Consider the following 20,580-nt stretch of genomic DNA (forward strand, 5'->3'; position numbering starts at 1 on the left):
CTGACGGATTAATTAATTCAATGACAACCCAGTATGGGTGATTAAATATATGTATCATAGGTATGATTGCGATTTGTTAGTCGTGTAAGTTGCATAAAGCAGGTGTGAACAGAGGGCACGGCCTCAGATTATGTCATATTAATACAAAATCACATTTAAAGGAGTTTCAGAGGGAAATGTTCAGTAAACAGTTTGTGACGTCACCGACGGGTCAGCCAATCGGGACTCTCGGTGTTTGCAGCTCCACGCAGGAGGGAGGAATATCTCTGCTGTGGTTTAAATAGCGAAGCAGTACCCTGCAGACAACCCGAGATCAAATGTCAGAATAACTGAGCGAGGCCGAGACTAACCGACGATGCTTGATTTGAGGACTTAAACCCGTGGAGGACATATAGTGGAAAAAACACTGGACGGTGGAAAGATCCAGGAGCGACGTCAATAAATAACGTAAGCAAGCGATAGGATTGCTGCTGTAACCTGCTGCCATGAGGCATCATGTGAGATTTCTATACGCGTGTATGTCATTTTCTCATTACTGACTTAAACCTTCGTGCTGTTTTTTTTTTTTTCTCGCGCATCTCAATGCTCTACTGTTTGAATGAACGCAGGGCTCCGGTGCAGACTGCAGAGCCTCACCCCGTGTGCAGATGTTTACATGTCGCGCAATATCACCACAAACCCCACGCTGGTGCATTTACGTCTGTGCACTGTTCTGATCCAACTGGGACCATGGATCTGTTATTTATTTCTGTTAATATCTAAAGAAGGCCATTCATAATAATAAAAAATAATAATAACACTACATCTCATTATAAGGAAAGCATTCCTTCTCTCTGTTTTAATGTTTTTCAGTTGTGACATCCTTTAGATGCAGTCAGTGTTTGTTATAGAGAGTAATCCTGGTGTCAGGTTGCTGCTCCAGTCACATTAAATTGATGTAATTGGATAATCGTTCATATCATCATCCCTCACCCTCCCTGTCACCTCTCAGCCTGCCTCTCTGTTTGTATTGGTGGTCTTGCTGTAGTGGGGGTGCAACTGCCTTTATGCTCACCAACTTTTAATAAAGACGCCTCTGTGGACTGTTACATTACACCTTGGTTTGACCTGTAGCCTAAGGCGTAGGCTATAGGTCAACCGCATGGCTGAGATTAAGAGGAGCAGCCATTTAGAAGTGTGTGTAGTTGCCTGTTTTGCAGCATGTTCCCTCAATGACAGGGAGTGACCTAATGAGTGGTCTCGTGATTGGCTATTACATAATAGGGAAGCACTGTTTAACAGAAATGTCCCGGAGGAGTGGCCAGGCCTGTGTGTGTGTGCGCGCGCACGTGCTTGTGCGTGTTTCCACGTGGCCATTGTTGCCAGTGATATCAGGGCCATGCACAAACAACCGCATGTTCATGATGGTGAGCCTGAGACAGAGAAAATAAAGAATGAGGGGGTGAGAATGAGCTGGAATGAGATAAAGGGTAAAATATTTATCCATTCGCACCGATGAGTATGACAGCCAACTCAAATTACAAGAAAAGCAAAGTTTCCTCTGTCCTTTTGTTTGCGCAGACTTTTACATGTCCAAGTAATCTGTGTTGTAGCTAACCCGCTAAAAAGTATCAGACGGGCATCAGAGCACATTCACTAGTCGACATTCTAAGTCCTGTGTTGATCAAAACAAACCTGTGACGAGTGAGTCACATGGCAGCACAGCAGACGATCCCTAATCACAATTCACAATTGGCGATTCACAACAACTGAGGCATGTTAACAAATTTTCGTCATCGTTACTGTTCTTATCATGGTCTGCTGCAATATGAGGCCATCTGTCTTCCAGGCACGCTTTAGCAATGTGTGTGTGTGCGCGTGCATGTGTGCTTGTGTGTGTATGAGACGGCATCTGAGCCAGCACGAGCTGACAGGTGGATATTTTAAGGGACACCAGACAAAGAGAACAAAGTGTCATCACGTATTGTGTGTGCTATGAAGATTGGCCCCTCTTTTAATTTCTATATGTCGCCCTGAATTTCCACTTAATTTTAATTAACATGGTCAGTCTTCTTCCTTTTATTAATGTTTTCTTCATCTGCATAATGGTCACAAAATGGTCCAAAATCCAAATGTAAATCTAAACAATGGTGGGTTGATTGTATCAAGAAAACTGAACCTATTGCTTTACACAACATATGAAAAGCAGATTTATATATTTGGAAATTTTCCCCCTAAAAACTCCTCTTCACCATGCACACGTACTGAGGTGATACCCAATGAAGATGTCATTCGCTGGTTTGTTACGCAGCCTTCACACCACAGCACAGACCACGAGCATAAACAGACCTTGAGAGTGCACTCGTGTTTTTGATGTTTCAGTATTTATATGAGGGCATTAAATGTCAACTTAACTATATACAATACATCAATAATATTCAGTACGGTTCCCGTTCCTTTCTCCTTGCCCCCACCCATTCAATGTAATTCCCCTTCTGGGTCTCTTTCCAGGGCCGTGTTTGGCATTCTAGACATACGGTAGATCACCAGAGGCTGTGGATCGGAGACACTGGCACAGCACCACGTGATTAATCTCGTCGCTAATGGGCTGTGTTTGCACTATAGAGGGGACAACCCGTTTCTGAATTTAGATCACGGTTTGTTTCCAACAGGCAGACCTTAAAACATTTTTGCTTTCATCCACACCATTCACATGCAGAAACATACTGTCATCACCACGTGCTGCAAAATGATCTACTGTATGCTTGTATGTGTTTAAATACACTCGGACGGTACTATAACCAGAAGTGATGAGAACAGTCAGACCAAATGGCCACAGCATTAAAGCCACTGATGGGAGAAGTAAATAACTCCATTGAGTCACAACTGTTTTGAGACCCAAGGAAGACCAGCACAATATTAGGAAGTTAGTCATAATGTTATGCTCGATCAGTGTATAAAACTAGCAACTTTTAACAGTAGGGCAAGACCATGCCGAATTGCTGTGGAGTGGAAAAACAGTGGCACATAGTACCTACCCAGATTCTAAACTGTGTTGACCTTGGTGGTACTGGTGGTCATGTCTGGTGTCCCCAGGCAGTACTTCAGCATAGAAATCATCCAGCAGCCAACCTGTATAATGATCTGCTGGATAAGATCACCCCTCCAGTCACACAGGCCTCATAATAATGGCTGCCAGGGGAGGGGATGCTATATGCGAATTGCAGTGAGGAGGCCCATGCTAGGCAAAAACAAACCATGACTGACCTGCTGTCCTGTCCATTTTCTGGAGCTTCATCTGCTATTGTGTCACTGTCTTACATGCTCTTCCACCAGACTGACTATATGCACCATAGATTTCGAGGTGCATAAAACAGCTATCTGTGCACAGTCACTTAATTAAAAAGCCTTACCTAGTAAATGTGAACAGAGCTTTATTAAGTATAAACAAGGGCAGTAAGCAAGATCAACAAACTCTTTCCTCCTCTCTTGCTGTCTGTCTCCAGTTGCAGACCATGAACTATGTGGGTCAGCTGGCGGGTCAGGTGTTTGTGCAGGTCAAGGAGCTGTACAGAGGACTCAACCCTGCAACACTGTCTGGGTGTATAGATGTCATCGTGGTGCGGCAGCCCGATGGCTCCCTGCAGTGCTCCCCCTTCCACGTCCGCTTCGGCAAGATGGGTGTGCTGCGGTCCCGTGAGAAACTGGTGAGATCAGAGAGTCCTCTTTCGCTTACCTTTCATCCGTACGTACACAATGTCTGTGTACAAGAAATATCTTTTTGCACAGTTCAGTACCATTATAAAAGTTCAATACCACAATACGACACCCAAGTAAAAGTCCTGGATATAACCTTGTAGTTACCTTCCATTACAAAACCACATGTGTACTTCCTTCATTTCATCTTAAAAACATATATTCATCTCTACATCTTTGTAGACAAGTAAACAGTTACAGATAACACAGATCAAATTTGGATTTGCCCCCATTAAAGGACTCGTTATTCTGTTTTGCAGGTGGACATAGAGATTAATGGAGAGCCAGTGAGTTTGCACATGAAGCTGGGAGAGAATGGAGAGGCCTTCTTTGTCAAAGAGACTGAGAACAAGCTGGTGAGTAATGATTGACAGAGTCCTCCCGCCAAGTCAGTAAACACACACAAATATAGAAGAGAACATACAGTAGCTTCTGCACTTGGACGTTATGCAGCCTGAAATAAAACACAGGTGGGCGCTTCATTCGTTCTGTGCTCTTAGAGAGGATGTTCTATTATTGCTCTTTGATGGTGATAATTCATACACAATGTTTCACTTTATTAATGGTGTTTGTTGCTGGACACAGTTCAAATAAGAGGAAAGACAACTCTTTATTGATCTCACATTTCCTTGTGAATCTACTTCATTAAGATTAGATTTTTGTGTTATCTGTATTAAACCGGTTCAAACTCAGATATTTCCAGCTAAATCATGCATGCGCAATGGCGTCTTCCTATTACGGGAAAAAACAATCCGCTGATCTAATTCTGTTTGTGCAAAAGCAGAAAACAGTGTCAGCTGAAATATAAGATGAACGAGGGGACAGGACAAGAGCTTCTGTCCTTTCGTGGTATCGTGTTGACAAGCATGACTAAAGTGAAAAACACTGATCAGTCAGACTCACACTCGAACTCAGGCGTGACCGTGGACAGACGAGTCGTGTTGTTAGCAGCATTTCTACATGTCATATGTTGTCTCCATATGTGCTGTCAACAAAAAAACAGGAGTAGGCCCCTGATATCAGCATGTGAATGTGGCACAATCTAAAATAACCTAAATATACAAAAAAAAAAGTATAACAATAGTGAATATCCCGGTATTCATCATCCCATGACAATGTGACACAATGTCCATGTTGGAACTTTTGTCTGTTGTTTTGTTTCCTGAACCAGAATTCATCTGTAGAAATAGAATTATATGGGACCCACTGATAAAAACAAATACTAGGAAATAGTCTGAAGTGGGGATGTTTTTGCTCTGAAAAGTGATTCTGTAACATGATAGGTTAGAAGGGAGGCCGGAGGGATTTGAAGTTGTGGGGCACGACCCCTCTTAAGAAAACAAGGATGATTCGATTCACTGCAGTGGTAAACAACTTTTCTTAGCAGTCACCGTGGTATTTGGGAAGTGGTGAGCAATGATGACTGTGCTCCCAATTAAAGAATTAAGTGGAATATGTCATAATCCGAGAAGAGCTAACTCCTAGTATGAACGATTACAGCGGACCAGTTCTGCTTTCATTACTTACTTTGTATCTATTATAAGACATTTTCTAACACTCAGTTCAATCCATAGGTGCAAGAGGAATTCTTTAGATTGGCTCCAGCTTTAATAATGAAAAGTCTCAGTACTTAACAGCTTTTAAAACTGCAAAGGTTTTTCTTTTTTTTCCCCATCATTATTTGCAAATTCTCTTACAAAATCTGTGCAAAGGGTCAAATCTTCTCCTTAATGCAACCCTTCCTCCACAAAGTGGAAAACCACCAGAGACCTATCTGTAGCAATGCCCAGTTCGCCCTCTGTATAATTCAGTCTCCACAGACCTTGCTGGTCATTGATCTGTGTACAGTTCAAAGTAGGAGATAAAGGAAACATTCACATTCATACCAAGAGGAGCAGGACAAGAAGAGAAAACTTCTGGCCAATAGTAGTACAACACAGTTCTGAAGCATGCTGTATCTTTTTCTTTTACTTTACATGATGAAATCCTGTTGTGGCTTGAGGACTGTGTCAGTTTCAAATAGTTTATCTCTCATCGGTGTATTTGCTCCGTCTTATAGTAACCGTCTAAGTTGTTATCTAGACAAGCTCAATGGCAATTATAATGAACTATTTGGCATGAAGCCCAGTCTTCAGCGCCCCCATTCCTTCCTCAGGGTGTAAAGTTAAACTCAAGGACTTGTTGGGGCTTGTGCACGAGCAAGCAGATACTCCACATGAAAGATTTACCAAATGTTCTGCTCTTCAGTTTGCAGCCTCTGGAATCTTTCATTACTTGTTGGGGAATCAGATAAGCTACTTAATGTCTCTACGTTAATGTGCCCTACGGGTGAAAGCATAAAAATGAGCGTAATCGTCTTCGTGTTTATTTCATCGGTATATTTAGCTTTCATTTCCATGCAACTGAGAATAGGAGCTGTTTTCTTAATAACTGCGACGTTTTGCGCCATATAAACAACTCGTGAATCGGTGGTCTGCTGATAATCTATTTGAAAACAGACATCACCGTATTTTTCAGATACAGTGGTTTTGGGGTCGATGTTTCCAGGCAGACTCAGAGCAGATGTGACCTTGCAGAGTGCACATTTTGAGTCCTGTCCCTTCTCCTCCCCTGTCTGCGTGAACTGGGCCGCGTTGGACTGTGGTATGACACGTGCACCGCAAAGCATGTGTCAGTCTGCACTGTTCGTCCCATCTCTCCCTCCCTCCCTTTCCCTCTATTTATTCCTCGTGCATCGTCATGTTAATGCGACTCTAACGAGCAAATCTGTGATTTCCCTAATCCGAACTCAAACCCAAATTCTCACCAGATTATTGTAAACCCACGTTCATCAGTCAGCAACAGTTTCTACTCTGCAGTACTCTGTTGGTTCAGCATTTTGAAACATCTCGACAACCATTCTATAGATAAACATCCAGGGTCATCAGTGGATCAATCCGTAGTTCTTTCATGTGGCCAGTACCGGATTAACTAAGCGCCCCCCACTTGCAAGTGTCTAGAGAAATTGCAATAAAATAGAGTTAAGACGAGTAGCATTTCATACTTTATGCTTGCTAAATGTGTTAGCATTGCCACTTTGCTTGTTCACTGCCTGGTTGTAGCATTTATGTTAATGTGTTATCCCCCAGAGAGTTGATGGCTCTAGACTGGTGCTAACTGTCCAACATCAGAATGAGTTTAATTATATTTATCATAAAACGTAGCTGTAGCTGTTTTGATTATATATTCCTCCATTTCTTACCTAATGACTTCCCATTTCAGTTTTTTAAATCAGCAAAGGCATGTGCATTGTACATGTATAGAATATGCACGTATGAACAAAACTTACATTGTTTATCTACATGACAGTACAGTACATGAGAAAGTGCATTTTTGTTGCATTTAACTTATTAATATATAAATAATATATGTAAATGATAACCATTTAAACTTTAATCTTGATTCCCACACTTCTTGTCCACGAGTGAATCAAATCTCAGGTGGATATGTAACAGTAGTGAGAATTCTAAGCGTGACAAAATAAAAAAAATAGAAGTCAGGCTGGGAGATGCATTAATAACAATCGCTCTTAATTGTGTCTTATAAATTCTTTCTAAATTTTGAGACCTGCATCTCAATTGTACAGATCGAGTAGTTAATGAGCTCCTGCCTTCACTGGAAACTTTATAAGGTACACCTAGCTAGTACGAACTGAATATCGCAGGATAAAGGCAATATTCTTATGCCATTTTTTATTCAATTTTGATAGTAGTTGATGGTAGTTTCCTCAGTGTCCTGCTCTCAGCTGACAGGAGTAGTACTCTGTGTGGCCTCCAGAGGGCTCTGGAGAGAGGGATTAAATCAAGTGCTGTGAATTTCTGCTGATTATGGATTTAATCATCATATTAAAGACATACATGTCATCAACTCCTGTTCTCCTGTCAACAGGAAGTAGTTCCTTCCTACCTTGCCACATCACCCATTTTATCAACAGGGGAGGAGTTAATGGAGTCCCAGCTGGGCAGGGCCAGTTCTCGCCACCATGGTAAGCTCCATCAAAAGATGAAATGCTGGAATTTGTGAAAATCTATGTGATTATTTAATAATTTTTTCCTGCTGTTTCTTCTCACACAGACACCATGCCTTGCAACTCGCTTCCTGTCCAGGGCCTGGGACTGCAGCAAGGTGATGGAGGGATGACCAAGAAGAGGAGGAAAAGGAGGAGGAAGGCACGGCCTGATGGAGGTGGAGGGAGGAGAGAGGAGAGCGGGGAAGAGTTCTCAGAGGACGAAGACATGTTCACTATTGACCTGAGCTCAGATGAGGAAAAGGAGGGAGACAGAAACAGGTGTGCCCATGCAAGAGAAGCTGTATGATTGTGTGTGTTTGGGTGAAAGAGAGAGGAGGAGGTTACTAAATGTCAGTCAGACTACATTTCTGAGGTAAACTACTTTCGTCAGCGATCACAATGTTGTGACAGTTAACCACTGCCAAGATACCACATCATAACTGTTTATGATTTTCAGCCATCAATGAATGTTTTTGTGGCTCTGTAACGACCACTGGGCCAGACCAATCCAGACACAAGTATCTGAACAGCTACTAGATGTAATGCCAGAACTTTGTATGAGCCAACATTCAGGTGGCCTTGACACTCTGACGTTCCTGCCAGCCTCAGATGTACTTTCTGTTGTGTGCAGCTTCCTAACGTTAGTATGCTGACGTGTCAAACTGGCCAACATTTTACTGCGACGTCAGCATGTCACTTGTGTCATTGTAAGCATGTTAGCATGCTGAATTTAGCATTTAGTTCCAGATCCACTAACAAGGCTGTAGACGGTCGGCCTAAACGTGCAAGACTTATGCGGTTTCACCCAAAATCTTATTGGTGTGGATGTAACCCTTTAGCCTCGATAACAATCAAATGTTAGGCCACCATCTTGTTTCTGTCTATGATTGAAATCCGACTTAAAGACGTTTTTAATCATTATTTATTGAGGAACTCTACTTCATCTGGATTGTGTGGCGATAGATTTGATTGACAGGGACAAACAACCAACCCACTGTTAGTACATTTTGATACAAATGTTGTGAAATATTAATTTGTGCAAATGAGTGACGTCTGCCCGTTTCTTATCTAGAAAGCTAATATTTGCATAAAGAGTCATTCAGAGACTTTGAACCAGGGATACATGAAACAGAGGTTTTTGTTACCTTTGCCTCACTTCAGTAAAATCATTTCAACGGAAGAAGTCAGATTTAATTCACTGTGGGAGTCATGCAAGTTCATGCACGTTTATGTGTGTGAGGCAGCGCTCGCTCTCAAGAGCGACTTTAGTTGGACACTGTCCAGGGATTTGTCCTGTTCCCACAGTGCTCTGTGTCTCTTTCAAATAATGTCTGTCAGTCCCGTCCGTACCACAGGGGTTCCAAGCCTTTTTTAGGAAGTTTACCACATGGTGGGCTTGGGAAAATTCCTAAAAGCCTGAAAGAAATCTAAGAATGTGGCCGCTTTGTGTTGCACTTCATATTGTACCGGATGAGCGTATTTTGTTGGCAGGATTGTGATGTCAAATAATTTTTACGTGTTGTTTTAAAGCATTATGAATAATCTCTATCAGATCAAATGCATTGTTGAACTTGCAACAAAGACACTATTTTTATAATGTGGTGTCTGCACTGGTTTTACAATAACATCTGCATGTGTATGACTGACATCTCCTTGCATGTGTGTGTTTGTGATCAGATCAGTGTACAGAGATCAGGGGTCTACAGCCAACAACTACACACGCCCCAGCGCTGACTGGACTCATGCAGAGAGGTATTAGATACACACTTTATGATAAGGCTGTCACCTTAACTCCTATATGGTTATATTATCATGTACTGTACAGGACCTGCAGTGTGTTCAACTACAATGACAAAACGGTATTTTTAAGAGTTTCTCATGCCTTGGAAACTACCACTACTATACACATGTTGAAGATTCTTTCCAAACTTCAGGGGATAAATGAACTAATTTGGGTCCATATTGGACATTTCAACTGTTTTTCAGAATATACTGATTATTGTTAATGCATTTCTGACCTCACAAAGAGCAGATGAAGATAGTAATTAAGAAGGAAAGAGAAAAGTGACTTATCATCTTTATCTATTTGTTTGTGTCCTTTTGTCTTCCCGTAGTAATATCATGAAGGAGACTCTGTCCATGCCTCCACCCTGTGGTCTGTCTATGTCTTGTCCCCAGCGGAATTCACAGTTCTCGTCCCTTCCTAGGTATCACCTTCAGTTCCACCGTCTCTTAATAATGGAAATGAAATAATGATAGAAAAGCACAGATATGATTCTGTGAAATACTGTTACCAAGATAAAGACAGAAAATAGTGCATGCATTTTAAAGTTTACTGTTTACAAGGAGCTTGTTTATCTGTTAGACTAACTGATCTTGTCTCGCACGTCACTTTCCACGCAGCCATGACGATTCGCGGTCATCGACACCGAAGAGTGACTCAGAGCTGAGCAATCAGTCTAAGGACAACCCGGAAATGCTGTGGACCTGGGGGGAGCTGCCGCAGGCGGCCCAGGTATCTACACAGTGATAATATCATGTGGGAATGTTTATATGCATCTTCATCTGTTTGTCACATCTGTTTGACGGCAGCAGCCACTGAATCGATGTAGTTTGTTGACTGTCCTACTGGTTTCCAGGGCACTGTAAAACAAGATTAGGAAAGTTGTTCATATTTCAGCTTGTTATCTTGGAACGGGAAACAAACCTGCACCTTGTGTTTTTTACACATTGGACAATTTTTTCACATATTTTTTCCAACCCTAACCCTTGATAGGCAGAAAGCGTAGGAGAGCAGGTTCAGTAGTTCAGTGCCTTGCTCAAGACATTGTATGATTAGTTATATAGCAGCAACAGCAACAAAAATGAACACATGTGGCTTATCTTTGTCTTTTACAGCCATCCTTCCTGACTTCCCACCAGAAGCAGGACTCTGACAGAGTTTCCATCCCAGTGTCAACCAGCACCCACTTCAGAGCCATCAGTGATGCAGGACCTCCCTCCCTTACTCTCTATAACCCCCCACCAGAGGACACTGCTGCTCATGGCGGGGACAAAGACGCTAACGAACTAACCATCAAACACGAGCAAGGTAATTATATGGAGGATAATCAATCTAATGGAAAGGCTAACACTAGCTAATAAACTGTAGGAAATACACACAAAACACATTTAAGAATACTATATTTCGTATCTGTTAACAATAACAATTCTACTTCATTGACAAATTCCAAGGAGCATATTTCTGTTGATAATAAATACTTTACTACTTTAACTGGTTGAAGCCTTTCTTTTGTGACCGCTAGTGGTGTTTTAGTAGAAGACAACTTCTTGAGCTTGAGATGCTGCAATTGTAACCTTCACATCCATGTGATCTGTGTGGTTATTTCATCAGTCTGTTGATTTACTGTTGTGTTGTGTTGTGCAATAGAGGTGGAAAGTGTTGGGCCACTGTGTGCAGAGATGGAGGCTTTAACGGCCTGCTCAGTGTCTCCGAAGATTCTCCTTGATCACCTGGAGGAAGGCAGGAACAGAGGAAGTCCCGTCAGAAGGACGGATTCCCCATCAAAGAGGAAAGGTACAGTCTGAGGCTTACATTTTTAAACTAAAAGGTGTCTGTTAGTGTGACAATTTGTTTCTGCTTCAGATTAAGTTTAATACTGTTCCTTCCAGAAAAGAGAAGCCAACATCTAGGTGCTGACGGCATATACTTGGATGACATTACGGAGCTGGACCCTGAAGTAGCTGCTCTCTACTTCCCTAAAAGGTATGACAACAGACATATACGTCTACCGTGTGTGTTTCGTCAGTGGGGTATCCTTCAAAATCTCTTGGCTTTTGCAAAGGCTGGCTGGTCAGCTCAGGTAGCAATACCACCAGTGACCACTAGATGGCAAACAAAACACAAAGATTTCTCCTTACAGGCTGCACCAGGGATCTTCAGCATCCACATACGAGTGGATGGCAACATCCTGGCGTTTCCAGCTTCTGTAATGAGTATGACTTTAATATGAGTAGACATTCCACAGTGATCATCAACAGATCAACAGTTTGCCTTTTATCAGCTCCACAGTCTAGGATGCAAAGGCACTACTACTACTGTAGCTGTGATTAATTTTAACTCCTCGCAATCTAATTCAGCATGTCACATTTCATTTGAGATACAGGAATCCAGAATTAAGAGCAGGTGAACTGGGGGCGAGATTGTGCAGTTAGTTAAATAATAAATGCAGTAATCTAACTGAATTATTTTGACATATTGTCTCTCCTTTAAAGCAGCAGAATTTGTTCAGCAGGATTGCTAGCTAACTGGCTGCCCCACACAAGAAAGTCAAACAAGCAAACAAACAAACAAACTTGAGTCTTCTGACTCCATATAAGAGTCTGTGAGAACAGTTTGGTCGATTTGTGACCAGAATTAAATCTCCAAAATGGGGCAGGCTCAGCAGTATTTATGGAATACAGCTTGACGTTGACTAAACTATATTTAAAAGACAAAATGTCTATAGCAGAGACGCTGGCAGCTAGCCAAAATGTGGTGGAATCTTGTATAAAAATATTATTTCCCCATTGGTGGTGCTGCCCAAATCCCCCCAAGGAACAAATTGCCCTCTATTTCCACCCTAAACATGGGGGTGGTCTATGTGGTGCTATAAAGGAGATCCTCAGCTGTGATCAACACATATTAAACTTCTGTGTCCTCTTTTACAAAAGCCCTTTGTTTCTTCCTCATCAGTGACGGAGGCAGCAGCTCAATGAAGGGGGACACGGAGATGATGATGATGGGCGTGAGGAGCGCTAATCAGTCCCCACAGTCAGTGGGCAGCAGTGGGATGGACAGCGGTGTGGACAGTTTGTCGGACCAAATGGTTGACCTGCCTCACGTCGCCATCTCTTTGTGCGGAGGGCTGACAGACAACAAGGAGATAACAAGGGGTAGGACAAGGAACATGAGTGACAAGTAATAGCACACATGTGTCACACAGTTTATAACACAGATTCAGCTCATCTGCTGCATAAAAGAAACTCAATATATATATATGGATATATATTGTTAGAATATTAATAAAATGTTTGAAATCAGGAGACCGGAAGCGAAATGTGTCACACTTCTGTCCGCTTTTTCAAATTTGCAAACAAAACATATGTGTGTCTAACTTTAAGTAAAACAATGTTTCTTTAATACACGTGCCTGCTAATCTGTCTGTGGTCTTAACCTATTTTATTTCATTATTTCATGCCACAGAGCAATTCTTGGAGAGGGCAGTTTCCTTCCAGCATTTCTCTGAAAACCCTTCCGTTATTGATGACCCTAACCTGGTGGTCAAGATAGGAAGCAAGTACGTATCAACTAAATTCAGTAACATCATGAGTGCATTGTTTCTGAAACACAGTGTATGTGTTTTCAGCTTCACAATTTGTTAAACTGACATTTTTACTTAACGGTCAGCGTGTATTCCCATGCTTTCAGGTAGGAGTGTGTCTGGGGAGTAAATTGTTTCATGTATCTTGCTCTGTCCTCTGTTGTAGGTACTACAACTGGAGCACAGCAGCTCCCGTCATGTTGGCCATGCAGGTCTACCAGAAACCCCTACCGCAGGTAAGACCACCACAGTGACACATACTCACTTTCATTTGTTTCCCAGGTTGAACATATTGAGTTAAAGTGGCTTGGGAACGAAAACAGCATGTAGTATTTTTTTTTTTTTTTAAAAAGTACCTTGTACTTAAGTAGTGGAGTGGATTGGATTACTCTTAGTTTGACAAATATAATGAGAACTTTTATGTCACAAAGATTAAAGACCAGAGTTCAAATTATTTGTTGTTAGATTGCTTTTGGTGTGTTTCATTTTTTTTGTAGCTGCATCGCCTTTCTCCTGTGCACTCCCAGCATTTGACAATTAATTCTCTTTAACCTGGTGTTTCGCTTTGGCTCCGTGTTGTCATTTCCCAGCATCCTCTCATTGTCTCATGTCAGTTAAACACAATGCTACCAGCTGATGTGTGTTCACAGTAGTTTTGGATTTCTCATTATCAATATTTACACACAATGGGACATCTGTTTTGGATAACACATGCTTCTATATGATATGTAATTTTGAACCTTATGAACATTATGAGCATTATGTATACATTGTCAGAACTGGCAGTAATCGAAATTAGTCATTTATGAACACACTTGGAAATGCTCAAGTGATTGCTCTCAATCTTACACCACATTGAAATACTGCCTTAAATCTTTTGTCCTAACACTTGAATAATGTCATGTTTCTATCCCCCCCTCCTTATTTTCTCATTTATTTACATACATGCTTCCTGTCACCATCCATTGGATGTTTGTGTTTACCAAGTGTTGGTGTTTGAGTTATGTTTTTTCTGCTTTTGGCCTCTTCTCATACTGCCTCCCTGGTCTGTTTGGCTCCAGCACTTCCCAGCCTGTATGATGCTTTCTTGTCAGGGCATGTCTCTGTGTTTTGTTTCTATTACTGCCTCTATCATTCTCCTCATGTTGTGCCTTGTTGTCTCCCCCACGTGTCCACACTATCCAACCTGAATCTTTCATTTTCAGGTTTTTACTTTGCACCTTTTGCCTTTTGCCAACATGTGTTTCAGTTTTCACCTCCAACTGCCTTTGGATTAGTTGGAGGTTAACGTGGTTTGAAATGTTGTGTTTGTCATGTTTTACGTCTGAGTCTTTTGGCTTGTTGATTTGTCTCTGTGATTTGAGTTTTTTTTTAACCCCCATCAGTTTTGAGTTACAATTTTCAGTCAGTTTTGAGTTGTATGTGCATGGTTCTCTCCAGGCCTCGGTGGAGAACATCATGAAGGAGAAGATGCCAAAGAAAGGAGGACGCTGGTGGTTCTCATGGAGAAGCAGGAACAGTGACTCCAAGTCAGTAAGTACACAGATAGGCACACAGTCGGAGACATTTTCTCTTCTCTTAGTCCAGTTGAATCAGGTTTGTTTCCTCCTTTGTTTTGGATGCATGCCAAAAGAAAGACATCACTCAAAGTGCATGCGGTAGTTTACTTGAATACTCATAGAAGTTATGAGTGAATGTGCTCAGAAGTTTCTTTATCTGTATTTATTCGCTCCTGTGACAGGCGCATGTGACCACTTGGCAGAGTGAACGTTCTCACGTGGTTTATTTTGATGCGTTTTGGTCAATTTGGAAATTGAACCGCGGGGAAACCAAGAAACTCACGAACAGACTCTGGCAAGAAAAGAAAACGTACCATACGTGTGAAAAAGTTGACTGAGTCAGTTGTTGCCTTTGTCCCTTTGTGCGCTGCAGGAATCGGCGACAGAGGCAGGAGGAGACCGAGAAGAGAGCTCACTCACTATGTCCTCAGTGAACAGGTAAGACAAATTTTTTGTACGTTTTTGTGTGTCTTTTTCTTCCATCTTTACATGACAATGTTTCCCTCTCACGCACCTGCATTATCATCACTTTTCTTCTTGTGTTTTTTGGACTTTTCAGGTTGAAGGATGAATCGTCCTCAAGTGACGAGGACCACACATCATCCAACCTGGTGTCGGGATCCTATCAGTCAGAGCCCCCCATTAGTTCTGGCAGCGTCTGTTATAAGAAGACTCTTCGGCTCACCTCAGAGCAACTGGTACAGTATTTAATCCTGCAGCCAGCCTTGAAGCTGTATAGGGACTTATTACATATTGAACACATGGTTTACAGCGATAAAGTAAGGATATTGGCAAATTGACATCTTGACAAGTTTACTTGACAAACCTCATTGTATTCACATGGATTTCAGAGGATCATTGTGGTGTTGATTAATGAATAGTTACTGTGTCTTTAAATTAATATTTAGATATTACATTCATGTGTTGACAGGAAACTAAGACGTTTTCGACATGTTTTTATATGTATTCCATATGTGGACCACTCTAAAATGTTTGTGTCTGCCCTTGTCTTGTGTGTATGTCTGTGTTTACAGGCTAATCTGCAGCTGAAGGAGGGTCCTAACGATGTGGTGTTCAGCGTGACCACTCAGTATCAAGGCACCTGTCGCTGTAATGGCACAATCTATCTCTGGAACTGGGACGACAAGATAGTGATCTCCGATATAGATGGAACCATCACCAGGCAAGAGACGCAGGGATAGCAGTTATCTGGTCTGTTCAGTTGCAGCAGATCACCAGTAGATGTCAGTGTTTCGATTTCATGGCATTGGCGTTTGTGTGTGAGTGTGTCTGTGTGTGTGTGTGTGTGTGTGTGTGTGTGTGTGTGTGTGTGTGTGAAGTAAGCTCTAGTGCAGTGTTTCCCAACCTTTCTTGAGCTATGACACATATTTTGTAATACAAAATAAAAAATTGTGCAAAAATGCTAAAAGTAAATCAGGCGAATTGTCTTGAGTTCACCACCATTTTTGCTTCCTTCTGACCATTACTCATACGAGGACCTTCATCTGGGTCAAAATTTTCTCCATGTCCCAGTTTAAGTTTGAGTACTTTTTCTTTTATGGAACATCTGAATTAATTTCGTGATGGCGCCTCTCTTGTCACACATTTTAGGTCAGACACGCTGGGTCACATCCTGCCCACACTGGGTAAAGACTGGACTCACCAGGGTATTGCACAGCTCTACCACAGAGTCAGCCTGTGAGTGCTGCCCCACAATAAGTTAAACATCTGTATGTCCCAAAGTTAAACATCTGTATGTCCCTTTTTCACAGGAATGGATATAAATTCATGTACTGCTCAGCAAGGGCCATCGGAATGGCTGATATGACGCGAGGCTACCTGCACTGGGTCAATGAGAGGGGAACCATGCTGCCTATGGGCCCAGTGCTGCTCAGCCCCAGCAGTCTTTTTTCTGCTTTGCACAGGTCAGACACACAGTGCTCCGCTGAGTTCTAAAACCTTACTCATGAATAATGGACATAGATGAATATGTGAAAATGTGTTTATTATTATGTTTTGTACAGGGAGGTGATTGAGAAGAAACCAGAGAAGTTTAAGATCGAGTGTCTTACAGACATCAAGAACCTCTTCTACCCAAACACTGAACCGTTTTATGCTGCTTTTGGCAACAGAGCTACGGTGAGACTATGAGCAAAGACACACAAACCAAGAACCCTATTTTTATTTTATTATTCTCATTCATATTGTGATCTTGTGGCTTATTCTTCAGAAGCTAATTGTTTGTGTCATTTCAGGATGTGTATTCCTACAAGGAGGTGGGCGTCCCTCTGAACAGGATATTCACTGTCAATCCTAAAGGGGAGGTGACACAGGAGCAGGCTAAAGCCAATATCTCCTCGTAAGCTATACTCTCAGTCGCTTTTGTATTTTCAAAAGTGTCAGCCAACACTTCTCATCTTCCATAGTCGTTTGTCCTCCAGAGGGTTGCAGGGGTGAATTCGGTGTTTGTGCAGCAAAAACTACAAAAGTCTGTTTGTCTCTCCTAGGTTTGGGCACCTGTGCGAGATGGTGGACCACGTCTTCCCACTCCTGGTTCAAGACGAGGAGGCAGACTTCCACTGCTCTGACCCTTTTGGACAGAGCGACTACTCGAGCAAACCACTGTCTCGTGGCACCAGTCAGGAAGACGAAGACCCGCTGCCTCTTGAAACAAGCTGAGGAAACACCACCAAAGCTCATTATGGAAGTCTCTGCATTACAGCTTTTCAGTGCGGCATGACACCGTGATGCATGGTTTTGTCAATTAATCCAGCAGCCAACGTGAAGATCTTCATTATTTTAGAATGAAGCACAGTACACGGTAATAGAAGGTGACTCATAAGCTCAAAGACGATACTCACGATAAGTAACTGTAACTATTGACTCACAGTAGATGAATGTTTTTCCAGCCTCCTACATAAATAGTGGAATCATTCAGTCATGTGCTGTCCTGGAAGGTAAGATTAAAATAAAGCAAAAATAAAAAAAAATAGCTAACCTTAGAGTCCATTATAAATACATTTGCTGTGTGTTAAAACATTTTTTTAAAATAAAAAAAATAAGGTAAAGTAACTGCTGTTTGGGAGTGAAACTAACTAATAACTCTTCCTAACAAAGACTCAAAGCAGGGTCAAAGACTCACACATCACACATTTGAAAGGGCACTGACTCATAAACACACACACAGTAAAACTTTACAGTAACTGTAACACCCCTTTAGGTTTTTTGACATTTTCACATTTCGCACTAAGACTGAACTTGTCCTGTATTCACCAAATAGTGAGAGAAGACTCTTGGCACAAGCTAATGATCTTTTCTGACCTCAAGAACAGTGGACACGTTGCACCATATACCCCACATTACACTACAGTGAAACCATCCAGGGCATGCAAAAAAAATAGCAGAGAGCCAGACGTGTTCTGGGTCCAACTCCAATACAGGTTCAGCTACATGTGCGTTGTCTTTTGACCGTGCTACTGTGACTAAGGCACATTTTTACAGTGTTCAGTGATTATATTCAAGACAAATGCAAGACAATGCAATTCACTTCTGTTATTTCTCTACTTTTACAAACATGCAAACAAATGAACTCCAGTGATATGCAAGAATGCAATATGTAAATCGTTAATTTTTTCTAAGGACTCATCAATGCAACTAATTTATAAGCTCCCATAGGACTAGTAGTCTTTTCAGTTTGGTAATGTTGGCACTGCACTGTTATCGTGTACAGCACTAACCTGTCCTGTGGTGACAGGTGGGTTTCTTTAAAGACATATTTCTACATATTCTTTTTTTTCCATTTGTTTTCAGACGTTTGTGTTTTGATCAAATAACATCTACCATACCGCATTAATGAGAGATTGAAGCCTGCGTTTCTACTTAAAACTTACAACAGGACAAACCACTGTAAATTAAGTTTTTCTAAGCTCTTGAATTTCTGTTGTATTGTCAAACATATTGTGGTACTGGTGGTCATTGTTACTGTTGTTTTATTTTTATTTTTTTCAACCCAACTGCCTCACGTTGCACTGAGAGGTGGAATTTTCACCATGTTACCACTGAAGCAATAGAGGAACATGCAGTATTTTTAAGAAAAAGATCAATTGCCTCTTCTCTCATTTCATGATAAATCATGAATGAAGTCATTTTCCTTTTTTCTGTACCTCTGGTTTAATATGGATCAAGATGGAAACATTATGAACTGCAGTATTTTTTGCAACTTGAAGGAGGAGAAGAGCGACATCAACTCACACATTGCAAAACCTTCACTGTGCATGTTGAAACTAAATTATTTAAATCAACTGATGACAAAATCTGTACTTAATTTGATTCTATTTTTAAATTATTTGCAGTTAAAGAGCCCTCCGACTGACTGTTATACTGTCATATAGTGTTTCTATACTGTTTCTGTGTGTACATAGTGTGAATGCTGTCTGATGCCATGCTGTGGATGGCTTTGCGTAAAAGAGAACTTAACGGGAATTAATCTTTCTCTGAATCTAAAATTGCTGATGTTAACATGAATCTGTGAAGTTAAGTTGCTCACGAAGAAAGAAAGCTTGCTGTTGTAAAGTTAAGATGCATGTTTATGTGGATAAAACGATCACCGTCCTGTCGCCCGATCGTTTAGGGAGGTACATTGCTAAATGCTAAATGTAAGTGATATAAAATGCAAAAAGAAACCCCAGAGATTAGATGGTTTGGTTTCCATGCCCCATGTAATTTTAATTTTAAGTCCAAAATGTGTAGAAAGTCATCTTGATGATGATCATCTAATTCTTTCTGTGAAAGATTTAATAAAATTAGACTAAAAAGCAGTCACTGAACATGTGTTTTTTACTCCTTCCTTTCACCTCTGATGTTTAGCCCTAGAGGAACAGTGGCCATGTCAGATTTGTATTTCAGTTTTAATGTGTGTCCGAGATGATAGAAATACCCCAGAGCTCAAGTTTCTGCTGCAGTACAAGAGAAGTTTGTCCACTGCAGACAGGAGATGCTTATTTTTCTTAAAGCATCTGTTCCATATTAAGGACTGAGCCCTAATTTAAATGAAGCCCAACCCATCAGTCCCTCTGCTTCCACTACCTCCCCTTGTGACCATTTTCTCTTCCTTTGTGCGCGTTTTTTCTTTCATTTCATCTTTTTTCGCCTCTCTGGCATTGATGGGTTAACAGGATTAATGCCACAGCAAACAGATGTGTTACTTTTGAAGAAAAGAGGATATCCTGTGTCTGTCTCTCCATCTATTTCATCACATTCCTTATACTTCTCACTTTAAGCCCTACCCCCTTTTAACCCATGTGTGCACCCCCACAAACACACAGATCATCGTGTGTCCCCCCCCCCCCCCCCCCCCCTTTGGCAAGAGTGAAGGAAAGTTTGGCTCTCTTTTAGGAGTGGATCATTTGTCACGTTTCTCGCTGTCTTGCATCAGTCTTGCAAAAAAAAAGCAAATATCTATTTTTCAGCCATTTTTAAGCTGCTGTTCCTGCGGTGGGTTTAGGATTATAAAGCACGTAATTACTTACTGAACATACTGACACGCACACTCCGACACTTAGAAAGACACTAAAACAGTTGCGACTTGTCAGAGGATGGACATGAGCCTGCTGAGGGTGTCCTGTGGTGTGATAGCTAAATCGTTTTTGTGTGTGTGTCTGTGTCAGGCTGCATCCTGCTGGGGATGGTAGCTGACATCAAGGGGTGTCATTGCTGTGGGGTGGGGTTACCTGATCTGGTCTAGGTCCAATCGTTTCTCATTGTCACAAGATGTCATTCACTGTCGGTGGTTTTAATATTATGCCTGATCGGTTTATATGGGCATGTGAGTCTTGTTACTAATACCATCCCATCAGTCGCAACAAACATTTTAATG

At 41.5% G+C, this 20,580-nt stretch overlaps 1 protein-coding gene across 2 annotated transcripts; it reads left to right on the forward strand.

Annotated features, from left to right (window-relative positions):
• Window positions 1–281: 281 nt before the first annotated feature.
• Window positions 282–19,522, forward strand: lpin1a (lipin 1a). 2 transcript variants are annotated; one of them, XM_047580588.1, is made up of 23 exons: window positions 282–447; window positions 3,486–3,686; window positions 3,996–4,091; window positions 7,663–7,759; window positions 7,849–8,062; window positions 9,461–9,535; window positions 9,898–9,990; window positions 10,187–10,298; window positions 10,682–10,874; window positions 11,214–11,360; window positions 11,456–11,549; window positions 12,519–12,718; window positions 13,029–13,122; window positions 13,313–13,382; window positions 14,587–14,679; window positions 15,079–15,143; window positions 15,265–15,403; window positions 15,740–15,888; window positions 16,317–16,403; window positions 16,478–16,630; window positions 16,730–16,844; window positions 16,961–17,064; window positions 17,213–19,522. In XM_047580588.1, exons 2-23 carry the CDS (start codon window positions 3,495–3,497, stop codon window positions 17,382–17,384), a joined length of 2,754 nt encoding a protein of 917 aa, XP_047436544.1. In that variant the 5' UTR covers window positions 282–447; window positions 3,486–3,494; the 3' UTR covers window positions 17,385–19,522. The 2 variants fall into 2 exon arrangements, with proteins under 2 accessions (XP_047436544.1, XP_047436545.1); XM_047580589.1 differs by lacking the exon at window positions 9,461–9,535.
• The last annotated feature ends 1,058 nt before the right edge of the window (window positions 19,523–20,580 follow it).

Source organism: Mugil cephalus, chromosome 3 (assembly GCF_022458985.1).
Source record: "Mugil cephalus isolate CIBA_MC_2020 chromosome 3, CIBA_Mcephalus_1.1, whole genome shotgun sequence".
Lineage (NCBI taxonomy): Eukaryota > Metazoa > Chordata > Actinopteri > Mugiliformes > Mugilidae > Mugil > Mugil cephalus.

Excerpts from the sequence above, each read along its gene's own strand:
- lpin1a (XM_047580588.1), top strand. The coding sequence starts at position 3,495 with ATGAACTATGTGGGTCAGCTGGCGGGTCAGGTGTTTGTGCAGGTCAAG. Across the intron at positions 15,144-15,264 it reads ACTATGTCCTCAGTGAACAG|GTTGAAGGATGAATCGTCCT; the intron begins GTAAGACAAATT and ends TGGACTTTTCAG. Across the intron at positions 15,889-16,316 it reads ATAGATGGAACCATCACCAG|GTCAGACACGCTGGGTCACA; the intron begins GCAAGAGACGCA and ends CACACATTTTAG.